Here is a 24053-nt window from a genome sequence, read left to right as displayed (position 1 = left end):
TTGAAATTGTTCTGGCCATGGCCACTGGAAGCTCTTTTCGTTGGCTGGGGTGGTTTGGGTTTGGTTTTGGATTAGAGTACTTCATTACTTTCAGACACTAAAAGATGTGCCAGGCTCATTGTATTTCCTACCCCAGTCCTAAAACCTCTCATTTCTTTTGTTGGAGAATGGTGTTAGAAATCAAGATTTGGGTGCTAGATACGCTCTTTGCTACTGGGTTATTTTTGCTCTGGGCCCTCACAGCTGACAGAGCGAGGAGATCAATGTGGGTATACCAGCATGCATATATATAGTATAAACATTTCTGTATGTAGCCATCTCTATAGTAAGACTAAACATTAAGTTCACAGTGAAGTCTCCAACCCTAAGCCATTACTCCAGGGATCATTCTGGCCTCTTGCCCTTGTTTATCTGTAAATTCCCACTCCAACAATGAGAAACCTGGCTCCCACCATTTGCCATTCATTGTTTAATTGTTCAATTCCAGTATACATATGTAGCAGTGTAAGAATTGTTAACCCATATCCTCATGGGGAACAGCTTTATCATCTAGAATACAGTGCTTTTTTTTGAGTGTCTTTTGCCTTTTAATCTTACAGATCCCACTCATTTCCAAAGTCACTTAGGTCAGTCATTTATGTTTTAGACATTCCCACTTCCTCCAGCACAGAAGGCAATCTAGTGTCCTCAGTAGCGCCTCATTTATAACACTGACCTGTTTACACTTGTAACTTAAAGAGTCTTCTCTGATGTTTCTTCTCTCATTTTGGACCCTTGAGAGGGAGTGAAGGTTGTTCATGCATGATTCATGTATTCCCCAATCAGGTATTTTGATTTTGGGGGTTCAGTTTCTTGCCCAGTGAGTTTTTGCCCCCTTTCATTTAAGTTTAAAGCTTTAGATTGACAAGTCTGGAGGGAGACAGTCTTAGATTTTATGGCACGTCTCTTGTCTCTAGTCATAGGCCCATCACTTCTAGTATCTTAATCTCTGGCCTGTCTTAAACACTATCTGCATTGCTACACCTATATTTCACATCCCATGTTTCTCTCCCACAAACCCTAACTTCATTTTGGGGAAAAAGCCTCTCACATTTGCACCAAATATTCCTGCCTAGGATGTCATCATTTCTAGGTCTCTTCTGGTGTTAGCATTCTTTCATCTCCACAGAAACTAGCAGGATCTGGTTGACAGGTTAGTTTAGTTTTAGCTGGCCTTTTGCCACATTCTGGAGAACTGTTTCTTGCTTCCCTAATTCCCAACATCAGAGAAACACCTATTACCATGATGGGTTTTCCCCAGTGGTTCCAGTAACTGAGCTGCTGAGCTGTACCCCTTGTTACTTATATGCAGAAGCAGAAAATTGTGTTTATGCAGGTCTTAGTTAATGCTGCATGAGTGAAGAAAACTTTTCTATGTTGGTTCAGAGTTTATTCTTTTCTTCCAAAGCAACTTATCTTGCCAGATAACTTCCTGACGTTAGCCTTGTCTTTTATTTTATTTTTTTTAAAGATTTTATTTATTTATTTGACAGAGAGACACACAGCAAGAGAGGGAACACAAGCAGGGGCAGAGGGAGAGGGAGAAGCAGGCTTCCCGTGGAGCATGGAGTCTGATGTGGGGCTCGATCCCAGGACCCTGGGATCATGACCTGAGCCAAAGGCAGACGCTTAACCGACTGAGCCACCCAGGCTTAACTGCCTGAAACAGGACTGTTTCTTAATACACCTTTCAAGTAACTTCTAGATACATCTGGTAAGTAAGAAGTGTTCTGAAACCCTTAACTAGTTCTCCACAAGGTATCTAGCTTAATGGGAGAATACTGAAAGGTATATTGGGATGTCTGGGTGGCTCTGTGGGTTAAGCATGTGCTTTCAGCTCAGGTCATGATCTCAGGGTCCTAAGATCGAACCCCACAGCAGGCTCCCTGCTCAGCAGGGAGTCTGCTTCTCCCTCTTACTCTCCCTCTGTGCATGCTCGCTTGCGTGCGCTCTCTCAAATAAATAAACAGTCTTTTAAAAAGAAAAGGTATATTATTGAGGTCCTTTCAGAATGGTTTTGAATGATAAGCTTAGGAGTTTGAATGCATGCTCAATTTGGTGAATTGTGGGGAGTCCTTGGAGGCTTCTAAACAAGGGATATGACAGTAATTGCAGCAAAGATAATATGGCAGCATGGTAGATCAGTCTATGTTGGAAGTGGGAGACTACTGTCTATATTAGAGCAGTGGCAGTGGGGATGGAGAGGAATACATGGAATTACAAATACTTAAAGTTCTTACTCATCTTCTGCTGTCCAACACTGCTTAGACCCCAAGAAGTGCTTTGCTATAGCTTGTTTTAAATCCATAGGTGCGGTTAATTCTTCCTGAAACCAACATCTATATTTTCTGTATTAGTGAATATTTACAGATAATTTTTGGAGTAATAGTTTTGACAGATCTAGGTAATTGTTAAAGGATGTCAGATCAAACTTCAGAGTAATCGTAAAATGTTTCAGATGCTTTGTTTTCATAACATACTTCCCAATATTCATATCTTTAATTATTATCCCTTATAAAAGCTAGGATTTAGGGCTTCTTTTACTGAGTTTTATAGCCATAAGTTTAGGATCTTGGCTTGTGGATACTGGCTAACTTCTCTTTCAAAAAATATTTCTAAGTATTGTGGGCAGGTAACAATTTTGGGGAAATGGGCACAAAGTTCCTCAAGGGACTTACATAGTAACAGTGGAAGAAAGAAAATAAATGCATATAATAGGTGATAAGTGAATTAGAAAAATAAAGCATAAAAAATGGACTAGAGAATGCTGAGGATGTGCAGGAACTCAGAGGGCAAGCCATGCAGATACTAGGGGTAGTGGTCTTACAGTCAGAGGAAGAGCAAGCGCAAAGGCCTGAGGCAGAATTCTGAGGATCTGTGAGAACAGGAAAGAGGCTGGTAGGTATGCTGAGGGGAGTGAGCAAGAATGGGAGCAGTAAGAAATCATAGAGGGTCAGGAGGAAGGTATTACTAGGGAACGTCGTGAAGGCTGTAATATAAACTTTGGATTTTATTCTGAAGAAGGCTTTTGCACAGAAGTGACATGTTCTGATCCAAGTTTAGTAGGCTCACTGGCTATTAGTATGAACACATAAGGAAAGAAGCTGGTAGATGAGCTTGTGGGCTATTAAATACTTGATGCTTAGAGGGAGGGTAGTGGAGAAGGTAGTGAGAAGAGAACACAGTTTCTAAATCTGAGTTGAAGGTAGAGTCAACAAAATTTGTTAATGAATTGGATGTGAAATGGGAGAAAAAGAGGAGTCAAGGATGACAAAGTTTCTTGTCGGAACAACTAGAAGAAGACTCCATTTACGGAGGTTGGGAATGTCGGAGTAGAAGCAGATTTAAAGGAGGTGAAGTCAAAAATTCAGTTTTTATATTAAGTTTGTTATGGCTATTTGACTCTTAGTGGTGACATTAGGTACAGGTACCCAGTTGGATAAGCCGATTTGGAAATTCTGAGGAAAGAGGAATAGAGGTACAAATGAGAGAGAGTGATTAGCATAATGGGTGGTATTTAAAGTCCTGGCTGGATGAGCTCATGAAGGCAGTGGGTGTAGGCCAAGACGATAGTGAAGAGAGGAGCTTCACAGACTGAGCCCCAGAGGTGTTCACCAACATTTAGAGTCCGACTAGAAAGGGGGGAAATCAGCAACAAAGAATGAAAAGGAATACCAGTGAGGTGAGTGTTTTGAAGACAAGAGGCAAAAGTTTTAATAAGATGGAGAAAATAATTAATTTAAATGCTGCTTTTAGATCCATTATGATGAGGACTGAGAATCCGTTCATTAGATTTGACTTGGTTACAGTAGAATGTTGGGAATGAAGATTTGTTTGCACCTCTAATGTTGGCAATAATATTTTGCACAGAGATTTTTGGGGCTCAGTTTCACAACCCTGACATGACAACCTGAGCTGAAGTCAAGAGATGGACGCTTATCTGACTGAGCCACCTAGGCATCTTTTAAAATTTCCAAGTCTTAAGTTGTCAGAGAAGTGAATGTACTGCATGCACTTGGTTAACTCTCTGCTACAATATACTTGAAAAGTAGAGGTTTGACGGAGAATATCTTTGCTCTGTGACTCCTTTTTACCATGGCCCAATTTTAGTTAATTTTGGCAGTGACCACAAGTATTTTAGGCTCATTACACTTTTGAGGAATAATAAAAGTCTTTTGTCAGTGTATGAACCAGTGCTTCCCAATAGTTTTTTGTCTTACTCTGTTTTTTATTTATTTATTTTTAAAAATATTCCATTTATTTATTTGACAGAGCGAGAGAGGGAACAGAAGCAGGGTGACTGGGAGAGGGAGAAGCAGGCTTCCCACCGAGCAGGGAGCCCGATGCAGGGCTCGATCCCAGGACCCTGGGACCATGACCTGAGCCAAAGGCAGATGCCTAATGACTGAACCACCCAGGCAGCCCTTACTCCGTTTTTTTAATGTCCTCGTCTGTCCTGGAGATACCAATTTCTTATCCATATAAATGCTGTCAGCATTTTGTAATATTCTACAATGTATCTGATATTTTTGTTAGAGCCACTTGGTAATCCTGTTTCTTGGTTTTTGTCCTTTTCCGTTTTATATCCATAATCTACCTATATTATTCCTCTATACTCCAAATTGTATCAAATTCTTTAATGAAATCCAAAGTCTTCTACCTAATACTCAAGGATGCTTACCAGTTTTTTCCTTTTACCTTTCAACTCTTTCCTGCCTCCTGCCATAAAGTTGACATTTCCCACTACAGATGTTGATAAAACCTAATTGGAAAACATTGGATTGTTTGTTTTATTACTCAACTTGATCACTTACAAGACAACAATTCTTATGTTGTCTTATGTGGAGGATGAGGAGGATAGGTCTGGAAGTTATAAAGATGCCTTCTGGATTGGGGTCCAAAAAGTTATGTATTCATATTTGGTTGTAATGGGATATTGGTTGGGAGGTGGGTAACAGGGTGGGATGTAGAGTGATTCTTACGTGTGTAGAAGTCAAATAAGTAATATAATGAACCAGTTTGACAATGTTTTAGAAGAAAATAGGGTCATTGTAAAATATTTTCCATGCCTGTTCCCCTTTCTAGACTTTTATGGTCTCTTCCTTTATAAGAGGTATGATTCCCTTTAATACAGTTGGAGGGAAAGAGCGTGAGTTATGATTCTGGTTCGGTCACTTTCATAGTAGTGTTAACATATATAAGTTGCCAAAGGTGTTTCAACTTAGGCAATACCCCATTTCCCAATGAGATGATTCAATGAAACTTTTGGAGTATTGACTTACCATATTGTATAAAACTTTTAATAACAGCAGTGAAATAGTCAAAGTTCTATTTGGAAAATTTAGAAAATTTTACATTAACATTTGAATTTTTAAATTTAGAAGTAATTACTTCATTATCATTAGAACCACTTTTGAGGGGCACCTGGGTAGCTTAGTCGGTTAAGTGTCTTCCTTCTGCTCAGATCATGATCTCAGGGTCCTGGGATCAAGCTCCAAGGTAGGCTCCCTGCTCATTGGGATAATAAATAATAAGATCTTAAAAAAAAAAAAAACAACTAAGAACCACTTTTGAAGAACTTGAAAGTACAATTTTTAGCCTTGCTTCTTATGTGTCTGAATCAGCTGTTGATGTGTTTTCTGAAAATTTTACCCCAAGTTACAATTAGGTATTCATTTAATAGGATAGTTTGGTTTTTCAGTTGCTCTGTGGTTGCTCATGATTATTATAACATAAAACATAATCATTTCCCACTTTAAAACTTCTAGGACCTTATTTTGAATATTAATTCTATTTAAAGTATTTCTATTTAAAGTGATTTTTATAATTACACTTAACACTTGCAATTGAGATCACACCCCCAGAGCATTACTGAATTGTTGTAAAGGTTTTTTGCCTCCTTATAAAATAAATTCAATCAATTGAGCTCTTTAAGTATCCAAAACTGCCATTGACTGAGGTTGTTTCAGGCTATTGTCTCTTCCCTAATTTCTGTTACCCAAAAGTAAAATGAGTGAGTGTCTTTTAATAGAAGAAACTTGGTAAGTATTTACATTCAAGATAAATCTTTTTTTTTTATGAGAAAATTTTGCTGAAAAATCTTTGCCTTAGTCCAGCAAAATCATGTTTGTTTTCCAATTTTGCTTCTAAGGTATTCCCTTTCTAAACATAATCTGTGTACTCTCATTTCTGTGTAATCTATATCTTGCTCTATTGTGAGTGCTTTCAGATGACCAGTTCTGATCCTCAGTTTTGTAGGTTCAAATACTTAACAATTTCAGTAGGTCCAGAGTCACAGACGGCATTTTGTTTTTTATTTAAAATTCTATAGGTATCTTACCATGGGTCATTATATTCACACCTGCCATTGAACACACACCACCTTCCTGATACCGAGACCCACTTGCTATTGCTAATCAAGGAGGTGAGAATCAGAAGAGAATGAATTAGTCTTGAGGGAATAATTTCTTAGATACCTGATGAAATATTCCTGCCCCACAACCAAGTATCATCAGTGTCTCTCCCTCAGGATTGGGCTGGATAAACACCGCCAAATTCTTTACCTTGGGACATTTTTCCCATTATAGAGAGCATATCCCCTTTTGGTTATAACATCCCCCTTTTTTTCCCCAACAAGATTTCAATTCTATTTTCTTAGTTTTAATCACACCCTGGTCACTCCTAGTTTTGTCCTGCCTTTCCAGATTTCTTGATTGGATTTCAGGCGTTTCTGAAACTCTTCAATCACACATTCATCTTTTATTTTTTATCATTTTTTTAAGATTTTATTTATATATTTGTCAGAGAGAGCACGATAGCAGCTGGCAGACTCAGGAGCCCGATATGGACTTGATCTCAGGACCCTGGAATCATGACCTGAGCTGAAGGCAGACGCTTAACCAACTGAGCCACCCAGGTGTCCCACATTCATCTTTTAGACTAGTTGTTCCCAGCAGCTAATTTCTTTCAGTTATTTCTGTGAACGTTCTGTGACCACTTACTCTGTGGAGGCACTAGGCAGTACCAGGGGTTTGGGCACAGGTCATTATTAAGTTTTTATTCTTTGAGGTAACCTGCATTTTACTGAGAACCTTGCTGTTCCTACTACCCTTGTGTGAACTGGCTGCATCCTGCTCATCTTTCAGTCTTTGCTAATTAATCTCCACAGCACTGTGCTGTGCCAGTCATCACACTGAATAGAAATTACTCATTTTTTGTCTGTTCCACCCTTCCAACCCCCGCTTTTAGATTTTATGCTGCTTGAAGGTAGGGTTCTTACTTTCCTCTTTGCATCCCCAGCACTTAACACAGAGCCTGACACATAGTATGTCAAGGATGGTATGGATGCCTTTCCACTGTGTGTCATCCTACTGTCACATGTCCATATTATGTTGAACTGATTGAATTGATTCAGAGGGACCCCTACCTCCCTGCACACAGGTTATAACACAAGTTAAAAGTTTTTCTGTGTATGTACGTTTTTGCCACTCTCAGATAGGTGGCTAGTATACAGTCAATATGAACAACAGGATTTTGGACATTACAAAATCATTTCCCACTTTAAAGCTTCTAGGACCTTATTTTGAATATTAGGTCTTTGTTGTTTCTTCCCACTGCCCCCATCCTCCATTCACTTTTCAACCTTAATTGTCCTTAATTCTGTTTACCAATTTAAAATACCATAATATTTTGGGATACCTGGGTGGCTCAGTCGGTTAAAATACCATAATATTTTTCCAGGGGTGGGGGTAGATTAGAACTTGTTACCTAAAATTTCTTTGTCCTTTTTTTAGCCACATATAATTAGTTGCAAAATCTTACTGACTCTTTCTGAACTCCTCTCCCGTCACCTCCTCCTGTGCATTTGCCCTGTCATCTTTCTAGTATTGGCCCCATCACTTCTTCCCTGGACTAGATGAGGAATCCTCTCATCCTCTTATCTCTTACTAACAATGCTTACTGTTAGTAAGCATTCCCTGTTCTTTAATGGCTCCCCTAAAATAACTCTGAACTAATCCAGTAGTGAGTTCCTAAGGACAGAGAATGAGGACTGCTTAATCTCACAGACCTAGAGCTATAGTTGTAAGTAGCTCCAAACATAAATTCTCTGATGAAGTCCCCATGTTAAATTCATGCAAATGTTTAAGTTAAAAATACCTTCTCAACAACAAGTAAAACAGTGAAAACAAACAAACAAACCAAAAAAAAAAGTAAAACTGACTCTCGAGAAGCTGTGCCATTTTTAAACTGATAGTTTCCTGGCCACACACTGTGGAGCCTCAGGAACACACAAACCATAGTTAGAAAGCCTTGTTGTAAGTGATGAAGTCTAGACGACTTGACCTGATGTCTGAGGTTGTCTGTGGTCCGTCAAGAACCTGCTTTTCCAGATTTCTTGTCTGCATGGCTATGCTTGTCCAGTATTCCAGCCTCATAGAACGTACTGAGAAGCTTTCCAGCTTTTTCAGTGCTCAGGAATTGTTTATATAGTCATGGGCATTTTCTTGTGGGAGAATAGCCATGAAACTTCTGAGCCTCTTATTTTTTTTTTTCTTTTTAAGCTGCTGGAGCCAGTTTTGATAATTTATGTGTTTTCGGAAAATCATGTTCTTTTAGAGGTTACACATTTATTGGTATAATTAGTATTTTCTAGTTAACCTCATATTTTAGGGTAGCAGTCATTTGAGGGGAGAAGCTACTTTGGTTTCCTTTCTGTTGCCCAGCAGCATAGCCAGTGACACAGCTGTTTCATGGATGGTTGAGAGGAATGGTATGGTTGCAGCAAAGCAGCAGTACAGACCTGCTGGCCTTTGGGGACCCTGGGATAAATTGCTTGGCCAACTGAAAGTGTTATAATAGCCAGTTTCAGGTCCCTCACCATTATACCCACTCGAGCTGATTTATACTTTACAGTCTAAATTGGCATGAGGCGGGCCTTTGGGATTAAATTAATTTATACCAAGTTAGAAAGCATCAGCTGCCAAAATCAGGGGTGCCTTCTGGAGGCTAGTGTGCTTATTTCTTCATGTATTCTAAGCTCACACTCCAGGCATTCTCTCTTGGAAAGCAGCTGGGATAGTCCTTCAGGAAGGCCTGCTTTGCATCTCCTTTGTGTTAGCGAGGTTCTGGGTCCTGTAGAGAAGCCCAGATCTTTTACTGAGACACTACATTGCAGTTGGTCCTTGTGCAAATCAGGAATATTTGTACCTTCTAAAATCAAATACAGCATATATAATTTTTTTTATCTTGAGGCCTTTTTTCCCTCTTTAAAGTAAACTCAAAGGAATTATTATGCCTGAATGGCAGTAGTACAAATCTGTGATCTTGATCCTTATTTGGAAGTTGAAGGAAAGAAAGTTTGTCTCTCTATACCACCTTTTTTTAGCAAAAGATTAAAGAAAATTTCTGGAGATTAGAAGCGTGTCAACAATAAAAAGCTACCTCAAATGTTATTTAAGAAAAGGTGTTAAGTAGGTGGTTGTTATACATTAAAGGAATTAGTAATATTCATTCTGTGTCATTTGACTGTCTCCAGTCTGTAAATTATCTTTGTTTATTAGGCAGGTGGGATTTTTTAAAGTAAAGAATTGTAAATAAACGTTTTTCCACGACGACCATGCTAAAGGCCCTATTTCTCTCTCATTGCCAGAGTTTGGAGCTGTTCCCCTAGCTCAGTCCTGAGTTCTTTTTTGAGCAGCCACTGCCTGTTCTTGAGGGTGGAGGAGGTGGAAGGATGTTAAACAGATTTGTCCCTAATGAGCTGTGACGCCAGCTGCAAAGAGGACAAATCCTGTTACTCCCTCCAGCTACTCTCTGAAGCTACGGCAGAGCGGTAGGACTGGGTCTCCCTTCTCTATGCTGATTTGCCGAGTTTTCTGCTCCCCACCCCCACCCCACCCACCCCTTCCTCTTCTGTCCCAGAGCATCTTGGCAAAGTTCAGATTTCTGTGCTCACAGCTCAGTGCCCACAGTGAAAAGGAAAAACAAAAGGGGTGGAGAGAAAGTGCGGGGGTGGGGTAGGGAGGGGGGATTTTAGAAGGGTATTCCTTAGTGCCTTACTTCTAAGACTTACTCTAAGCTCTGGGTTTGAAGGCCTAAGTAGTAAAGCTTTGAATAACCTGGGTTTCCAAATAGTTTCTTGGAGAACTGTTGGCTTTTATTGGCTTATGAACACGGTAGGCCATGTATTAAAAGGATTTTAATTTCTGTTGTTCAGAAACCTCTGAATTTTGAAAAGGCCACTTTCTATCTCTTCGGTCTTTGCTTTTTTCCACATACTTTCATTGTAAGGAAGATGAAACAATTGCACTATTAGCATGTTATAGAATTTTTACTTTGCACCAGACTCTACAGGCTTTTATAAGCATTGCCGCATATAATCATTACAAAATCCTTGGTGGTAGGTACTTTTAATGGGACAATTTTTTCCTAAACTGTTGTAAGAAAATATAAAATTCGTCATCTTAACCATTTTTAAGTGCACAATTCAGTAGTGTTAAGTATATTCACACTGTTGTGAAACAGAGCTCCAGAACTTTTTCTTCCTGCAAATGTGAAACTATACCCATTAAAGTGAAAATTCTTTAACTGATAAGCCAGTTCTTCTGTTCAGCAGGATTAAAATTGCTTTCCTGTTACCTTTCTTTTTGCTGTTTTTCTATAACATTCTTAATCTTCATTTCACCAGGGCGCCTGGGTGGCTCAGTCGTTGGGCTTCTCTGCCTTTGGCTCAGGTCGTGGTCCCCAGGTCCTGGGATTGGGCCCCCATGTTGGGCTCTCTGCTTGCCGGGAGGCCTGCTTCTCGCTCTCCCACTCCCCCTGCTTAAGTTCCCTCTCTCGCTGTCTCTCTGTCAAATAAATAAATAAAATCTTAAACAAAATCTTATTTCACCATGGGATGAAAACAGGCCTATATTAGTGTGCCTTGGTTTATCCATTTGGTACCGACTGCTGGGGTTAACTGTAACTAAAGGGGAGGTGGTGGGGAGAGCTTTGCTCTCCAAGGGGTTTATCACCTAGTCTTCATTCTAATCTTTACCAATTCTGCATTAAGTTCTGCTGAGCTAGACGGGAAAAGTTTACTGATAACTTTGTCACCTTACCAGTTACCATGGCCCTGCATATTTTTTGGTAGGTTATCTAGATAGCTGCTGATTTATGAAGCATAATGTCATAGAAATACATTTGAAAAGCAATTTTATATTTTGAGGCCCATTTTCTTACTGATTTACGAGTTTACTATATTCCATGGGTAAAATGGTAGACAAAGGCGAGGTTGGATTTTATTTGGAAATAACAGAGTTCTTTTCAATACTTGTCTCATTTGAGGAATAATTCAAACCTGCTCAATTCTCCTTGAAAGAGCTGATCCAACATCTCTGATATTCTCTTTCTATGTAACCACTTTCCCCAGTTGCTAACTCATTAGATCATGGTTGTGCTAGGAAAAGCAAACCTAGGTTCACTGGGGAGAAGTTTTTTACCAGTCCTCTTTAGCCTGTCCATCACAGTTGAGTATTGAACAAGAGTATTTAATATTTTTTTTTATCGAATTAAGTCCCGAGTTTCTGCTGATAATGTTAAAAAAACTATGGTTGAATCACCAATGAAGCCTGGTTACTGAGGCAGGCAGAAAATATAGTGAAACAATTTTGTCTTTCCTTTTTCTTTTTTAAATTTCAGATTCACGGATTTTATTAATCATTGTTTTTGGTTCATGAGACATTCTCATCATTAGTCTATGAGTGTTTTGCTTTATGCATTTATAAGTGATACCATCTGTGAAAATAGCATCCATTACAATTAGAACATCATCAGTATCGATATTGCTCTCCCATCCAGTCTTTTGCCTCCCAACACCTATGGGAATTTTTTTTAAAAAATGCAGATAGGGAATAAAAACTTACCTTAGATTTATTGAAGAAAATACAGATTTGTTATACAAATCTATACAACTATTGGGCATGTATCTTAAGATAAACAGTTCTTACACTTACTAATTGTAAATTGACTTACTAATTTTGATTTCTGCTAACTGCCACAGGTTAACAAGATGTTAGTAATTTCAAACTTGAAAATTCATAATCTAACGTAAGTAGAATGTGGGTTTAAGGACATCTTATCTTTTGGCCATACCACTCTGTGTTTATTTTGCCCTGAACGATTTGCTTTACTCTAATTTGTCTGTAATTCTACCTGATGACTCTCTGGGAGCAGTAATAAAAGGATGTTGGCAGTTGATATTGTTTGGAGAACACTTTAATCATGATATGTCCTCACATTCTAAATAGATTTATTTCCAGAAATGACATTCTTCTCTAAGGGCCAAATGACCCACTCTTCCCACCAGTGACTACTAATCTGGTATTTAGAGTAGTTTATTTAGTGGTTTACCTGGATATCTGAATTACATTTAATTCTTCAGTCCTTTCAACGGGTTTCAGAGCTTGAGGTAGGAACTGTAAATTCCATAGATACTGATAACCACATTTTATCTGCATGATATGATTATGATCATACATTAATGCTAGGGTTTTTAGATAAACAGGGGGTTTTAGCTGTTCTTGAGATAAATCATTTGAGTATGTTTGGGGTTACAATATAAGGATTTAATTCCATCCTTATGTCAGAAATTCATTTTTGACGTTTCTTATATGTTTTAGAGCATTTTAGGTCTATGGCATTTCATTTCTTTTGGTAATTATATTTGTCTTTTGTTCATTAAACCAGCACTTAATCATCTTCCACATGTTCTCATATCCTCCCCTTCTTTCTTCCCACAGCTGCTGTTTTATTTACCTCAGACTCTGACCTTTTATCTTCCAGAATAGCACCTCCCAGCTATATATGCATATGAATAATGGGGCTCTTGTTAAAATGCAGATTCTGGTGTCAGTAAGTCTGTCTTGGCACCTGAGGTGCAAGCTTCCAGGTGATGTTGACACAGCCCCTGTGGTCCCCACCTGTGGTACCCTCCCAGTCATTTTTTTGAGACAGAGATCTGATCATTTCACTCTCCTTCTCCAGACCTGATTGCATATGAAAGTAAAATCCACACTCTTTAGTGTGAAGATCCTTAAGGAACAGGCCTGTCCTGTCTTCCATTCTCTAACCACCGTCTCCGTTTTGGGGAGAGTCCTTGGTACTTTCTCTACATGCCATGAACTTTCACATGCTCTGCCTTACTGTGCATCTGCCAGGTAAATATTGTTATATTTTATTATTGTTGCCTCTTCAGAAGATAATATTGTAGGTATAAACTGGACAACTAGAACTCGTGTCAAGCATTTCCATTTAAGCCACAAGGGAATGTCTGGTGGGAAGCAGGAGTTGCAAAAGAAAGGGAATTCATAGTAGAGCTTTACTTGTTCCTATATGAGTGACATTTTTTTGTTGTTGTTGTCTCAGCGTAAAAATTAATGCAGATTTTACACTTTGCTCTGTAATAGGACTTTTATAAAATTAATGTTTTAAATAAATTACTACTGAATAAAAGTGATCCACATGTATCCTGTGGCTTCTAGGAATCTTGGCATACTTCCACAGAGATTTGTGGTAAACTTCTCTTTGACTGTCTTTGGTAAAGCCTTCCCAGTTCTTATCTCTTCAAATGTGGCCTTTATCATAGTTTAATTTGGTACTTCTGTTCTTTAAAAACACTAGGAAGCATCTGACCATAGCACCTTAAATCAGGAGTTACATGGTGCTCTTTAATTTACATTGATGAGGAGGACAGAACTCCAGCAGGAATGTGTAACCATATGTGAACATACAGAGTGTTGAAGGAGTTGCTGGAGGAACCAGCAAAATGGAACTCAGCTAGGAAGATTTTATTTATTTTATTTTATTTTACTTTTTAAAGATTTTATTTATTATTTGTCAGAGACAGAGAGCAGAAGCAGAGGGCACGGCAGGCAGAGGGAGAAGCAGGCTTCCTGCTGAGCAGGGAACCCAATATAGGACTGGATCCCAGGACCCTGGGATCATAACCTGAGTGGAAGGCAGATGCTTAACGACTGAGCCACCCAGGCATCCCTCAGCTAGGAAGATTTTATAGATGAAAGTTTTTCATGTAAAGGACCTACAGTATGGCTTGGCAGAAGGGAGGAGGGGAAGGATTTCTTTCTGTTTAGGGAGAATGCTGCATTTGAGGGCTTGGTTGGGAGTGATGGAGGTGGGTTATTAGAGCTGTTAAAGCCATCAGCCTTTCTAGCCTAGAGCACATAGGCCAGTAGGAAGCAGCTTACTCTGTGGAAGAGCCCTGGATGGGGTTGTCTGGGTTTCACTTGGTCCTGGCACTGTTCTGCTGAGTACAACAGGAGTCAGTTAACCTTCCTGGGCCTAGTTTATTTATCCTTAAATTGAGAGAGTTGAAGTACTGTGATTTGTAATATACCTTCCAGCTCTACTATTCAGTAGTCTGTCTCCTCTATCAAACAAGCTGGTCTGGGACTTTGTGCTTCAAGGGTTCGGTTTCTGTTATAATTGCAGTTTGCTCTGGAGTCTTGCCCACTGACCAGGCTTAAAATATGAGCCATTCAAATTTTCCCTTGCTTTGCATCACATTTACTTCTGTCTGATCTTGAATTCGTGTTTCTCCATTGCTGCAATTTCTCTCCTTGGGTAAGTCCTTCAGAATCTTTCTCCCAGGCTCTTACTTGTGTTTAACTCCACCTCACACCCACTACCACTAGAATTCCTTTTACACACCCAGCAGCTAAGTTAGTATCACTGTGCTTCTCCTCAATAAAAATAACTGTGGTGAATCTCCATTGTCTTCCAAAGAAGAGCCAAACTCATTAGCTCAGTATTCATATCAGCTATCAATCTTAGCTCACATTACTCTCCTCGTAGTATCTACAGAATAGTTAAACTGAAGCTACTATCCTCTCGGTGCCCTTGCTCCCATTGTTAACTGCACCTGGTTATGCCCTGCTTCTTCCCCCATTGTCACGCCGCCACGATTCTCCCATCTTGGGTGCCATGGTCTTCATGAGTCTCTTAGGCTTCCCACAGCCAGGAGGAGTCCTTTTCTTCTCAAGTCCCATTGCACCATAGCACCTTTTCTGTACCTAATAGTGCTCATTAGTTGGTTTGTCTATCTTTTTTTGTACTCTTAATCTCTCCAAACTAAACTAAGCTCCTCAGGACTTAGGAAGTACTATATTATCTTAGATAGGGTGGGTGCCCAGTAAATATTGGTTGAACTAATGAATTCTGGCTAATTATAGTTCAGATCCTTGTTATCTCTGGGTGGTAGGGTTTCTTGTTTTTCTGGATAATCACTAACTAGAAAAGAAGTCTGCCAACAGGAATTAATAAACTAATAGAAGAATAAGAACCATTGCTAAGATGTGTTATAATTCCCAAGTTTGTAATTAAGGCAAGCAAATGTTTGCAAGCCTCAGCCTTGTCTTTGAATTTTGAGTTTCATTCATGTGGGCTTTTAAGGCAGTATGAACCTTTTCAGGTGAACCACCTCAGGGTAGTTTGTATTTTGTTTATTTGTGTCAGTATGCTTAGCAGGTTTTTGTCCAATGAAGGTTTTATTTATTTATTTATTTATTTATTTATTTATTTTAGAGAGCGTGCGAGGTTGGGCAGGGGGAGGGACAGAGGGAGAGAAACTCAAGCCAACTCCCTGCTGAGCACAAAGCCCATCTCCCCACCGCCGCCTCATGACACCGAGAGATCCTGATCTGAGCGGAAACCAAGAGTCTGGCGCTTCACAGACCGGGCTGTCAAGGCACCTCTGTTTTAGAACAGGTTTTAGAGTGAATGCTTACAAACTTGGGAATTTTAAAAAGTAAAATAACAAATGGAACCATTAAAATAACTTACAAAATTATTTTCCATAATTACAATTAGAAAAACTTTAATGTTTTTATGGTAGCAGCAGACTCCTCCATTAAGTATGCACTTGCCGTGTAATTGGTGTTTAGGTCAGAAATTGTTTCGTATGCACATCTCATGCTTTCAGAACCATTAATATGAGCCTTCAAAGTTTGGTTTTTCTGTGTTTATAGATATGATTTATGAGCCAGTCAAACCATAAGCAGAGTAGACCCTTGGAAAATGGCTTGTATCCTGGTTGAAACAGTGCGGGCAAACTTTGTATCCTAAGAGTTGATGACTTAGAACAGATTCCATCATCTTAGAAAATACTGGTTTAGAATGGGAGATTGAAAAGAGAAATAAGATCTAAAATTTCCCACTGTCACTTTTTGTCCCAATAGCTCCTTCTCAACTTAGCTTTGTTCAGAATACTGTGCTAAGACAAGCTAAATCTTTGGCATTGTCTGCTTGAATCCTGAGGAAAGCAAATACATCTCACCTAGGATTAAACCATTAACATAGACATTACCTCACTTCTCTCTAGATGATGTAAGATTATTCTCAGTTCTAGCAATCTCCCATCATTAGTCACTTAGGTGTAGCATCCTCAAAATAAGAATTGCTAGCTATATTGCTCACTACCAGTGCTTTTTTTCAATAAATAATAGTGGTTCTTTAAAACAGTTGCAGATGATTTACCTGTTAAAACTGTTAGGGGAATGAAGTATACATAATAGATAATTATGTATTTGCTACTTTATTCTCTTACCATTAAAATAGGAGGCATTATAACATATTTATGTAAGTTAAGCTCTTTGATAATTACGTAGCTAGCATTGACTTATAAAAAGAGATACACGTGTTTCTTCTGGTGTGCAGAAAAGTGGAATGGAGCAATGGGAGAAATAAACCCATGGAAAAACAAAAAGTTGAACTCGTTCTTCTAGCAGTAACTGTGGGAGGGAGTTTATCCATGGCAAGCAATTTGGCTACACTGACCCTGTAGTGGCTTGGAGAGTGATGTTAATGGTGTGGGTGATAGGAAGCTGGGACAGGTGGATTTTAAGAAATCTCTGTTTGATCTCAGTCTCTCTCTCTTCCTCCTCAGGAATTAGAAGCAGCTCTTCACAGAGATGATGTAGAGTTTATCAGTGACCTGATCGCCTGCCTGCTTCAGGGCTGCTATCAACGAAGGGATATCACGTGAGTAATCCTGATTTTACTGCATATTTCATGTAAAAAGAACTAATTAACCAGGTGCACTGATGTTTCGTGTCTTCTGTAACAAACCAGAACTGATCATTTGCCAGTTGTATTTACAAATGGATTCCCCAGCTCTGTGTTTGGCTCCTTCTGCAGTTCAGTTTTAATTTTATTATAATCCCTGAGTTTATTTCACTCTGACAAATCTATATCCCTTACTCCTGGATCTACCAGTTAACATAATCAAGTGTAGAATTTCTTCTTCTCAGTGTATGCCTTTCTTTCTTATTTTTACAGAAATTACAGCCTCTTGCGGTATTGGTAAAATGTTGCCTAACAGATTAAAGCTAGATTTTACTACATTTCTACCACTTAAGTATCTTCTGTTGTTCACATAACCAGTAGCATAATTTTTAACGTGGAGCTTCTAGGCTCCCTCATACCGTAACTGCCAAGTAAACAGCGCTCTGATATATTTGACGTGTACAGACATTTGGAGCAAAATTTTATCTGTGTAGACGAATAAAGGATCTTCCTGATAAGGCCTCATTGCTTGTTTTGACCCTAACTCGAGACACATTTTCTTCGCTACTACATTTCTATACAGGGTGGAACTGTATAGAGCCAACTCTTAAAAAAGCTGAGACAAAATGCTTTTCAGCACTCCAGAGCCATGCACGGCAGGAGCTTGGGGTTTTCAGGTTTGTATTTTTCGTACAGTTAAAGATGCTATCTCAAATACTTCTGCTCTGTTAAATCTACTCTTAGGTATCTGTTAGGGCTGGGAAACTAGGCCCAATACTAATGTGCAATAAACTTGTTGTTACAAGATGAGTAAGAGATTGATGAAATGCCATTTTCTTCATGGTACAAGTTTGTATCTCTTAAGGGAGAGTTACTGCTCAGCAGGAAGCCTGCTTCTCCCTCTCCCACTCCCCCCGCTTGTGTTCCCTTTCTCACTGTGTCTCTCTCTGTCAAATAAATAAATATAATCTTACAAAAAAAATAGAATTTGGGGGTATCAATATAAAAGCCATGAGAGCAAGGGAGTCGTCAGATTGTGTATTTAAGTAAGCATCCTGGGCAAGAGGGAAAGTAGGAAGACCAACTAGGGGCTAATGAATTAGGGGAGAAAGGAGAGATAGAGATAGAGTGAAGGACTCTTATGATGGTACAAGTAACTAGACATGGTGTCTCCAGTCTTGACCAGTCTGATAGGTATAAAGTTGTTTTAACTGCATTTCATTGATCATTCTTCACAAGTTCAGTATCTTTTCTTAGGCTTATGGGCACATTTTTTTTTTTTTTTTTTAATATTTTATTTATTCATGAGAGTCAGAGAAAGAGAGAGGCAGAGGGAGAAGCAGGCTCCCTGCCGAGCAGGGAGCCCGATGCGGGACTCGATCCCAGGACCCCGGGATCATGACCTGAGCGAACGCAGACGCTTAACCATCTGAGCCACCCAGGCGCCCCTCTTGGGCACATTTGTAATCTCTGTATATTTGACCTTCTTGTTAATATACTTGGGTCATTTTACTGGTATGTTGAAGATCAGGGAAAAGAAATGCCCATTTAAAATTTGTAAGGCTGTTTTCCTCTAGGTTCTTCTATTTCATTCTTGCACAAGAGTGTTCCTTTACCCTTGTCAGCTCTGAACATTGCCCATAACATGCCAGCAGGTTAGGGTGAAAGCGGTTTCCTATGTCTTGTGTGTGACAATGAGGATAGAGAGGACAGTCTGTGGTTGAAGATTGAAACAGCTAAAGTCATATCATTTATGGGGTAAATCTTCCCATCCCTGTTGGCATGTGGTATCTCTTTGATCTTTTCCCAATTTTTTACTCAGGCTTGAAACTGCTTGGGTCTTTCTGATTGTACCTGTCAATCTCTTTTGGCTCTGATACCACACTATGTCTCCCTAATATATTCACTAGCTTTGTGACCTGTGCCTTAGGTTTTTCATCTATAAAATGTGTTTAATGATAGTATCTCTACTTGTTGGATTGTCATTAGGTTGAAGGTAACAATCTGTATATGAAACAGTAAGGATATTGTCTGGGACACAACAACTAATAACATTTGAGTGATTATTCCTTTATATTATATTTTAATGTTGGATAAGGATAGTTCTCATTAATCCCTCTGTTTAGGGGCCTCTGGGTGGCTCAGTTGGTTAAGCGACTGCCTTTGGCTCAGGTCATGATCCTGGAGTCCCGGGATCGTGTCCCGCATCGGGCTCCCTGCTCCGCGGGGAGTCTGCTCCCTCTGACCCTCCCCCCTCTCAGGTGCGCTCTCTCTCTCTCTCTCTCTCTCAAATAAATAAATAAATAAAATCTTTTAAAAAAAAATCCTTCTGTTTAAAATTTGTCTTAGGGCGCCTGAGTGGCTCAGTTGGTTGAGCGACTGCCTTCAGCTCAGGTCATGATCCTGGAGTCCCAGGATCGAGTCCCACATAGGGCTCCCTGCTGAGCGGGGAGTCGGCTTCTCCCTCTGACCCTCTTCCCTCTCGTGCTCTCTGTCTCTCAAATAAATAAATAAAATCTTTAAAAAAAAATAAAATAAAATCTGTCTTAATCTTGCTTCATTCTTACAGAAAATAATTATATTATCTCATCATGTTCATAAGATATTCCTTTATTTTGATTAGAGTCAAATGAACCTATGAATAAATTTAGGCAGAATTGACCTCTTCACAATGTTGAGATTGCTTTTTTATTCAAGCTCTTTCTATTACTCAGTAAAAATGTACAGTTTGATTCATTTAGGGCGGATACATTCTTGGCTATTTTAATTTTTGACAATATTAGGAGTTGAATCCCATTCATATTATAAGTACTTTGGAAATACATTCTTCTATATAGATCTTGAATCTACCCAGTTTATTAATCTTGATAATTTTTTAATTTGATTCTCTTCTCATTTTCTAGGATTATCATCCCTCTTTCTTTTCAGTATTTGTATTCTTGTCTGTTTCAAGCTGTACTAGTTATCCACTGCTATGTAACAATACCCTAAAACTTAAAACAACAAAAAATTACTGTATCATCATTTCTGTTAAGAATCTGGCTTCAGCAGGACGCCTGGGTGGCTCAGTCAGTTAAGCGTCTGCCTTTGGCTCAGGTCATGATCCCGGGGTCCTGGGATTGAGCCCCACATCGGGCTCCCTGCTCAGCGGGGAGCCTGCTTCTCCCTCTTCCTGCCGCTCCCCCTGCTTTTGTGCACATGTGCGCTCTCTCTTTCTCTGACAAATAAATAAAATCTTAAAAAAAAAAAAAAAAGAATCTGGCTTCAGCTTAGCTGGGGTGTGTCTAACATAGGATTGCTTAGAGAGTGCAATCAAGGTACCCAGGATCTTGACTAGGACTACAGTCTTCTCAAAGCTTGACTGGGACAGGTATCCATGTATTTGTTTTCTGTCTCTGTATAACAAGTTTCTCCAAACTTAGTAGCTTAAAAAATCCATTTATTATCTCACAGTTTTATAGGTCGGGAGTGTATGTGTGGCTCATCTGATCCTCTGCTCAGTTTCTTATGGGGCTGTAATCAGGGTGTCATCCAGGCAGTGTTCTAATCTGGAGGCTTAACTGGGGAGCAATCCAAGTTCATTCTGGTTGATGGAAGAGTCATTTCTTTGCAGTTGTAGGACCGAGATCCTTATTTTCTTGCTGGCTGTTGACTGGGAGCTCCTGTCAGCTCCCACAGGTCATCCACAGTTCCTTTGGCAGCCAAATGGCCTCTTACTACATAACTGTGTCTTCAAGACCAGCAGGAAGATAGCTCTTGTCTGCCAGCAGAGAATCTTATATGATATAACATAATCATGGGGATTGACATCCTTTTGCCATAATAAAAGCAAGGTATAGACAGTCTGTCATACTAAAAGGAGGGGATTGTACAAGGGTGTGAATACCAGGAGGTAGAAATCATTTTGGGCCTCTTAAAGGTTGCCTGCTATACATGCTTTTATCATATTGACTTCCAGAACAAAACTAAATAATAATAGTAAGATGTATGCTTGCATCTAATTACATTTACTTAAATAATAATTATTTTGATAGATTTTTTTGTGGATAAGAACCAGTTAATTGGTTTTTGGATAATCATTGGGTTTTAATGGCTCCTATAAGTATATGTGTGTATTTGAATTATATATATGAATATCATATATAAAAATATAAGAATCATATATGTGAATTATCAATGAGAGGTTTTGATTTGTCCTGTTGTAAATGGGGGTAAATGGCTATAACCAACTTGTTCCTCATTTAATTTTATTCCTCTCTTATTTACCATTAGTCTCAACCATAAATTAGAGAAAAAGTATATACTTACTTTGATAACGTTTTCTATAAAAGTAATTAGTTTGAAAATAATGGATATTCTGCAGAATATTTTTAACTTAGATGCCAACTTTTACCATCATTCATTATAATTTCACTTGTGTTCATTTCATTTTTTTTTTTCATTGTGAGGTAAAGAAGAGCTGGTATGAGGTCATCTCCTAGTTTAATAAGGTCCCGTTTTAGAGGGAAGGAAACATATCTAGACAATTTACCAGGTCATTTAGCTAGTTAGAAGATGAATAATTCCCACATCATCAAGATGAAGTACAAAGAATTGAAAGAACAGGATATTGAATATTACAATATTACAATTGGAAAGGATTACTATACAGTAGCCAAATTTTGGAAGCAGCCCAATGCGGGGCTCCATCCCAGGACCCTGGGATCGTGACCTGAGCCGAAGGCAGACGCTTAACGACTGAGCCACCCAGGCACCCCTTTTGTTCGTTTTTAAAATACAGTTGAAATAAAAATATTTCTGGCTGACCAAATAAATTTGGAAACTGGCAGCCCTAAGATTCGGAATTAATTGTTTGGAATGTGGCTCTCACCTCAGCCTTTTAAAAACTTACTATTATTGGGGCGCCTGAGTGGCTCAGTTGGTTGGGCATCTTCAGGAGCCTGCTTCTCCCTCTCCCTCTGCTCCTCCCAGCTGTTCATGCTCTCTCTCAAATAAATAAAAAATCTTAAAAAAAAACTTGTCATTATTGAGATACAATATACCACAGAAAACTTTTTTTGTTCTGTAGTTATACAGCTCAGTGAATAGTCACATTCTGAACACATCTGTATGATGAGTGCCCATACAAGAAAGACCACTATAATGGATTTCACATTTTCCATTGAAAGGAATTGTCCAAAGTTAGTCATTTTGTCCCACAGTGGTATCCACTAAAGAGTTAGAGTGAATGCATGCTTTCTGAAGTTTTACTTTCATCTCATCCTATAAAAAGAGAAAATTGGACAAATGAAGGCTTGCCTTTTCTGGTTCTGAGATTTACTTGTTGTAGGGAGCTAAGACAGTTACTTAAGTAATTTCTTTGTGCAAAACTTCCCTCATCTCAGAATGATAATAGTACCCACTAAAGTTACCATGAAGAGTAAATGAAATAATTTATGAGAAGCCTTAGAATAGGCTCGAGCCACTAATAAGTATCAATTTATTATATCAGTATATGTAAAAACATTCTCATAGTTTCTAAATATGCTGAGTGGAAGGTAGACATTGAATCAAGCAGTTCTCCATCTCTTAATCTACTTTGGTTTGCGCATTTTGAAACTGGGGTCAGCAGACTTTTTCTATAAAGGCCTAGAGAATAAATATTTTAGGCTTTGTGTAAGTGATATTATCTGTTAGAACTACTCTGTCATCGTAGTGCAAAAGCAGTAAATACTTCAATGGCTGATCGTGGCTGTGGGGTTTTTGGGCTTTTTTTTAAGAACTTTATGTACATTGAAATTTGAATTTAATAACGTTTTCACGTGTCATGAAATAGTATTGTTTGGATTCCCCCCCAATCATTTAAAAAAAGAATAGTTTTTTACATTTTTAGCTTACAGGCTGTTTAAAAAAAACAACAAAAAAGACATTCAGACCCACAATTCATAGTTTGCCAGCCCCTGTTTTTAGAACACTTAAAAAGATTACTGTTCTAGTTTGCACTAACTCGGTCTAAACTTTAAGTGGCACATAGAACCCCCATTTGTTCTTTTCTAAAAAGATTGTATTTATCTGACAGAGAGTGTACAAGCAGGGGCAGTGGCAGGCAAAGGGAGAGGGAGAAGCAGGCTCCCCGCTGAGCAGGGAGCCTGATGTGGGGCTGGATCCCAGGACCCTGAGATCAAGACCTCAGCAGAAGGCAGACGCTTAACTGACTGAGCCACCCAGGCGCCCCCCACCCCATTTGTTCTTAATTGTGTTCTCCAAACTGAGGTTTGTGCCTTTAATATATAGGATAGAATTATACTTGTCTGCTTATCCTTACTATCCTAGGCACTACTGTAAATCTTTTTCAGGAACTCTTATTTAATCCTAATAATGCCTAATACGAATTCCTTTCTCACTCATCTATTAAGGTTGAGGAATTTTAGGCACAGAGTGGATAAATAACTTGTCCGAGGTTACACAGCTGGTGATTGATACAGGACAGATTTGGCCCCTAGCAGTGTAATCCTCGTCCTCCAGCTCTTACCCACAGCCCTATGCTATGAATGAATTAAAAGAAAAATGTTAAAGAAAGAGGTTTTCGTATAAAAGAAGTTTTAACTATTTTTGAACTGTGTGCTTCTGTGACATTCTAATGAAGTCTGTGGACCTCATCTAAGGATATGATTTGAAATCAAAATAAATAGGGTTACCTCTTTTTTTTTTAAAATTTTTATTGTTATGTTAATCACCATACATTACATCATTAGTTTTTCATGTAGTGTTCCATGATTCATTGTTTGAATAGGGTTACCTCTTAATCTAATTATACTGAAATATGGTTAGTAAAATTTTAATAAAACAAATTTTTGATACAGTAATGTTTTTTATTAACTCATCAACATGCTCTAGCAGCAGGCTTTATTTCTCAAGATTAGTATCTTCTAAGTATTCATGATTCTAAATGGTTATTTTGAGATATTTACGGT

General features: G+C 38.8%; 1 protein-coding gene across 2 annotated transcripts in view; it reads left to right on the top strand.

Moving 5' to 3' along the window:
- The window catches only part of CECR2 (CECR2 histone acetyl-lysine reader), a 168295-nt gene that overhangs the window by 86735 nt on the left and 57507 nt on the right, over positions 1 to 24053 (top strand). For both annotated transcript variants that reach the window (XM_028121144.2, XM_088025850.1), the window contains exon 2: positions 16982 to 17076. In XM_028121144.2, coding sequence (XP_027976945.1) covers positions 16982 to 17076 — 95 coding nt within the window. The remainder of the gene's footprint in view (positions 1 to 16981; positions 17077 to 24053) is intronic.

This window comes from Eumetopias jubatus, unplaced genomic scaffold (genome assembly GCF_037043125.1).
Source record: "Eumetopias jubatus isolate StellerSeaLion01/CBP00866 unplaced genomic scaffold, mEumJub1_p1.0 scaffold_8, whole genome shotgun sequence".
Classification (NCBI taxonomy): domain Eukaryota; kingdom Metazoa; phylum Chordata; class Mammalia; order Carnivora; family Otariidae; genus Eumetopias; species Eumetopias jubatus.
Note: the sequence above shows the minus strand (reverse complement) of the source record. Positions and strands in the feature narration are given on the sequence as shown.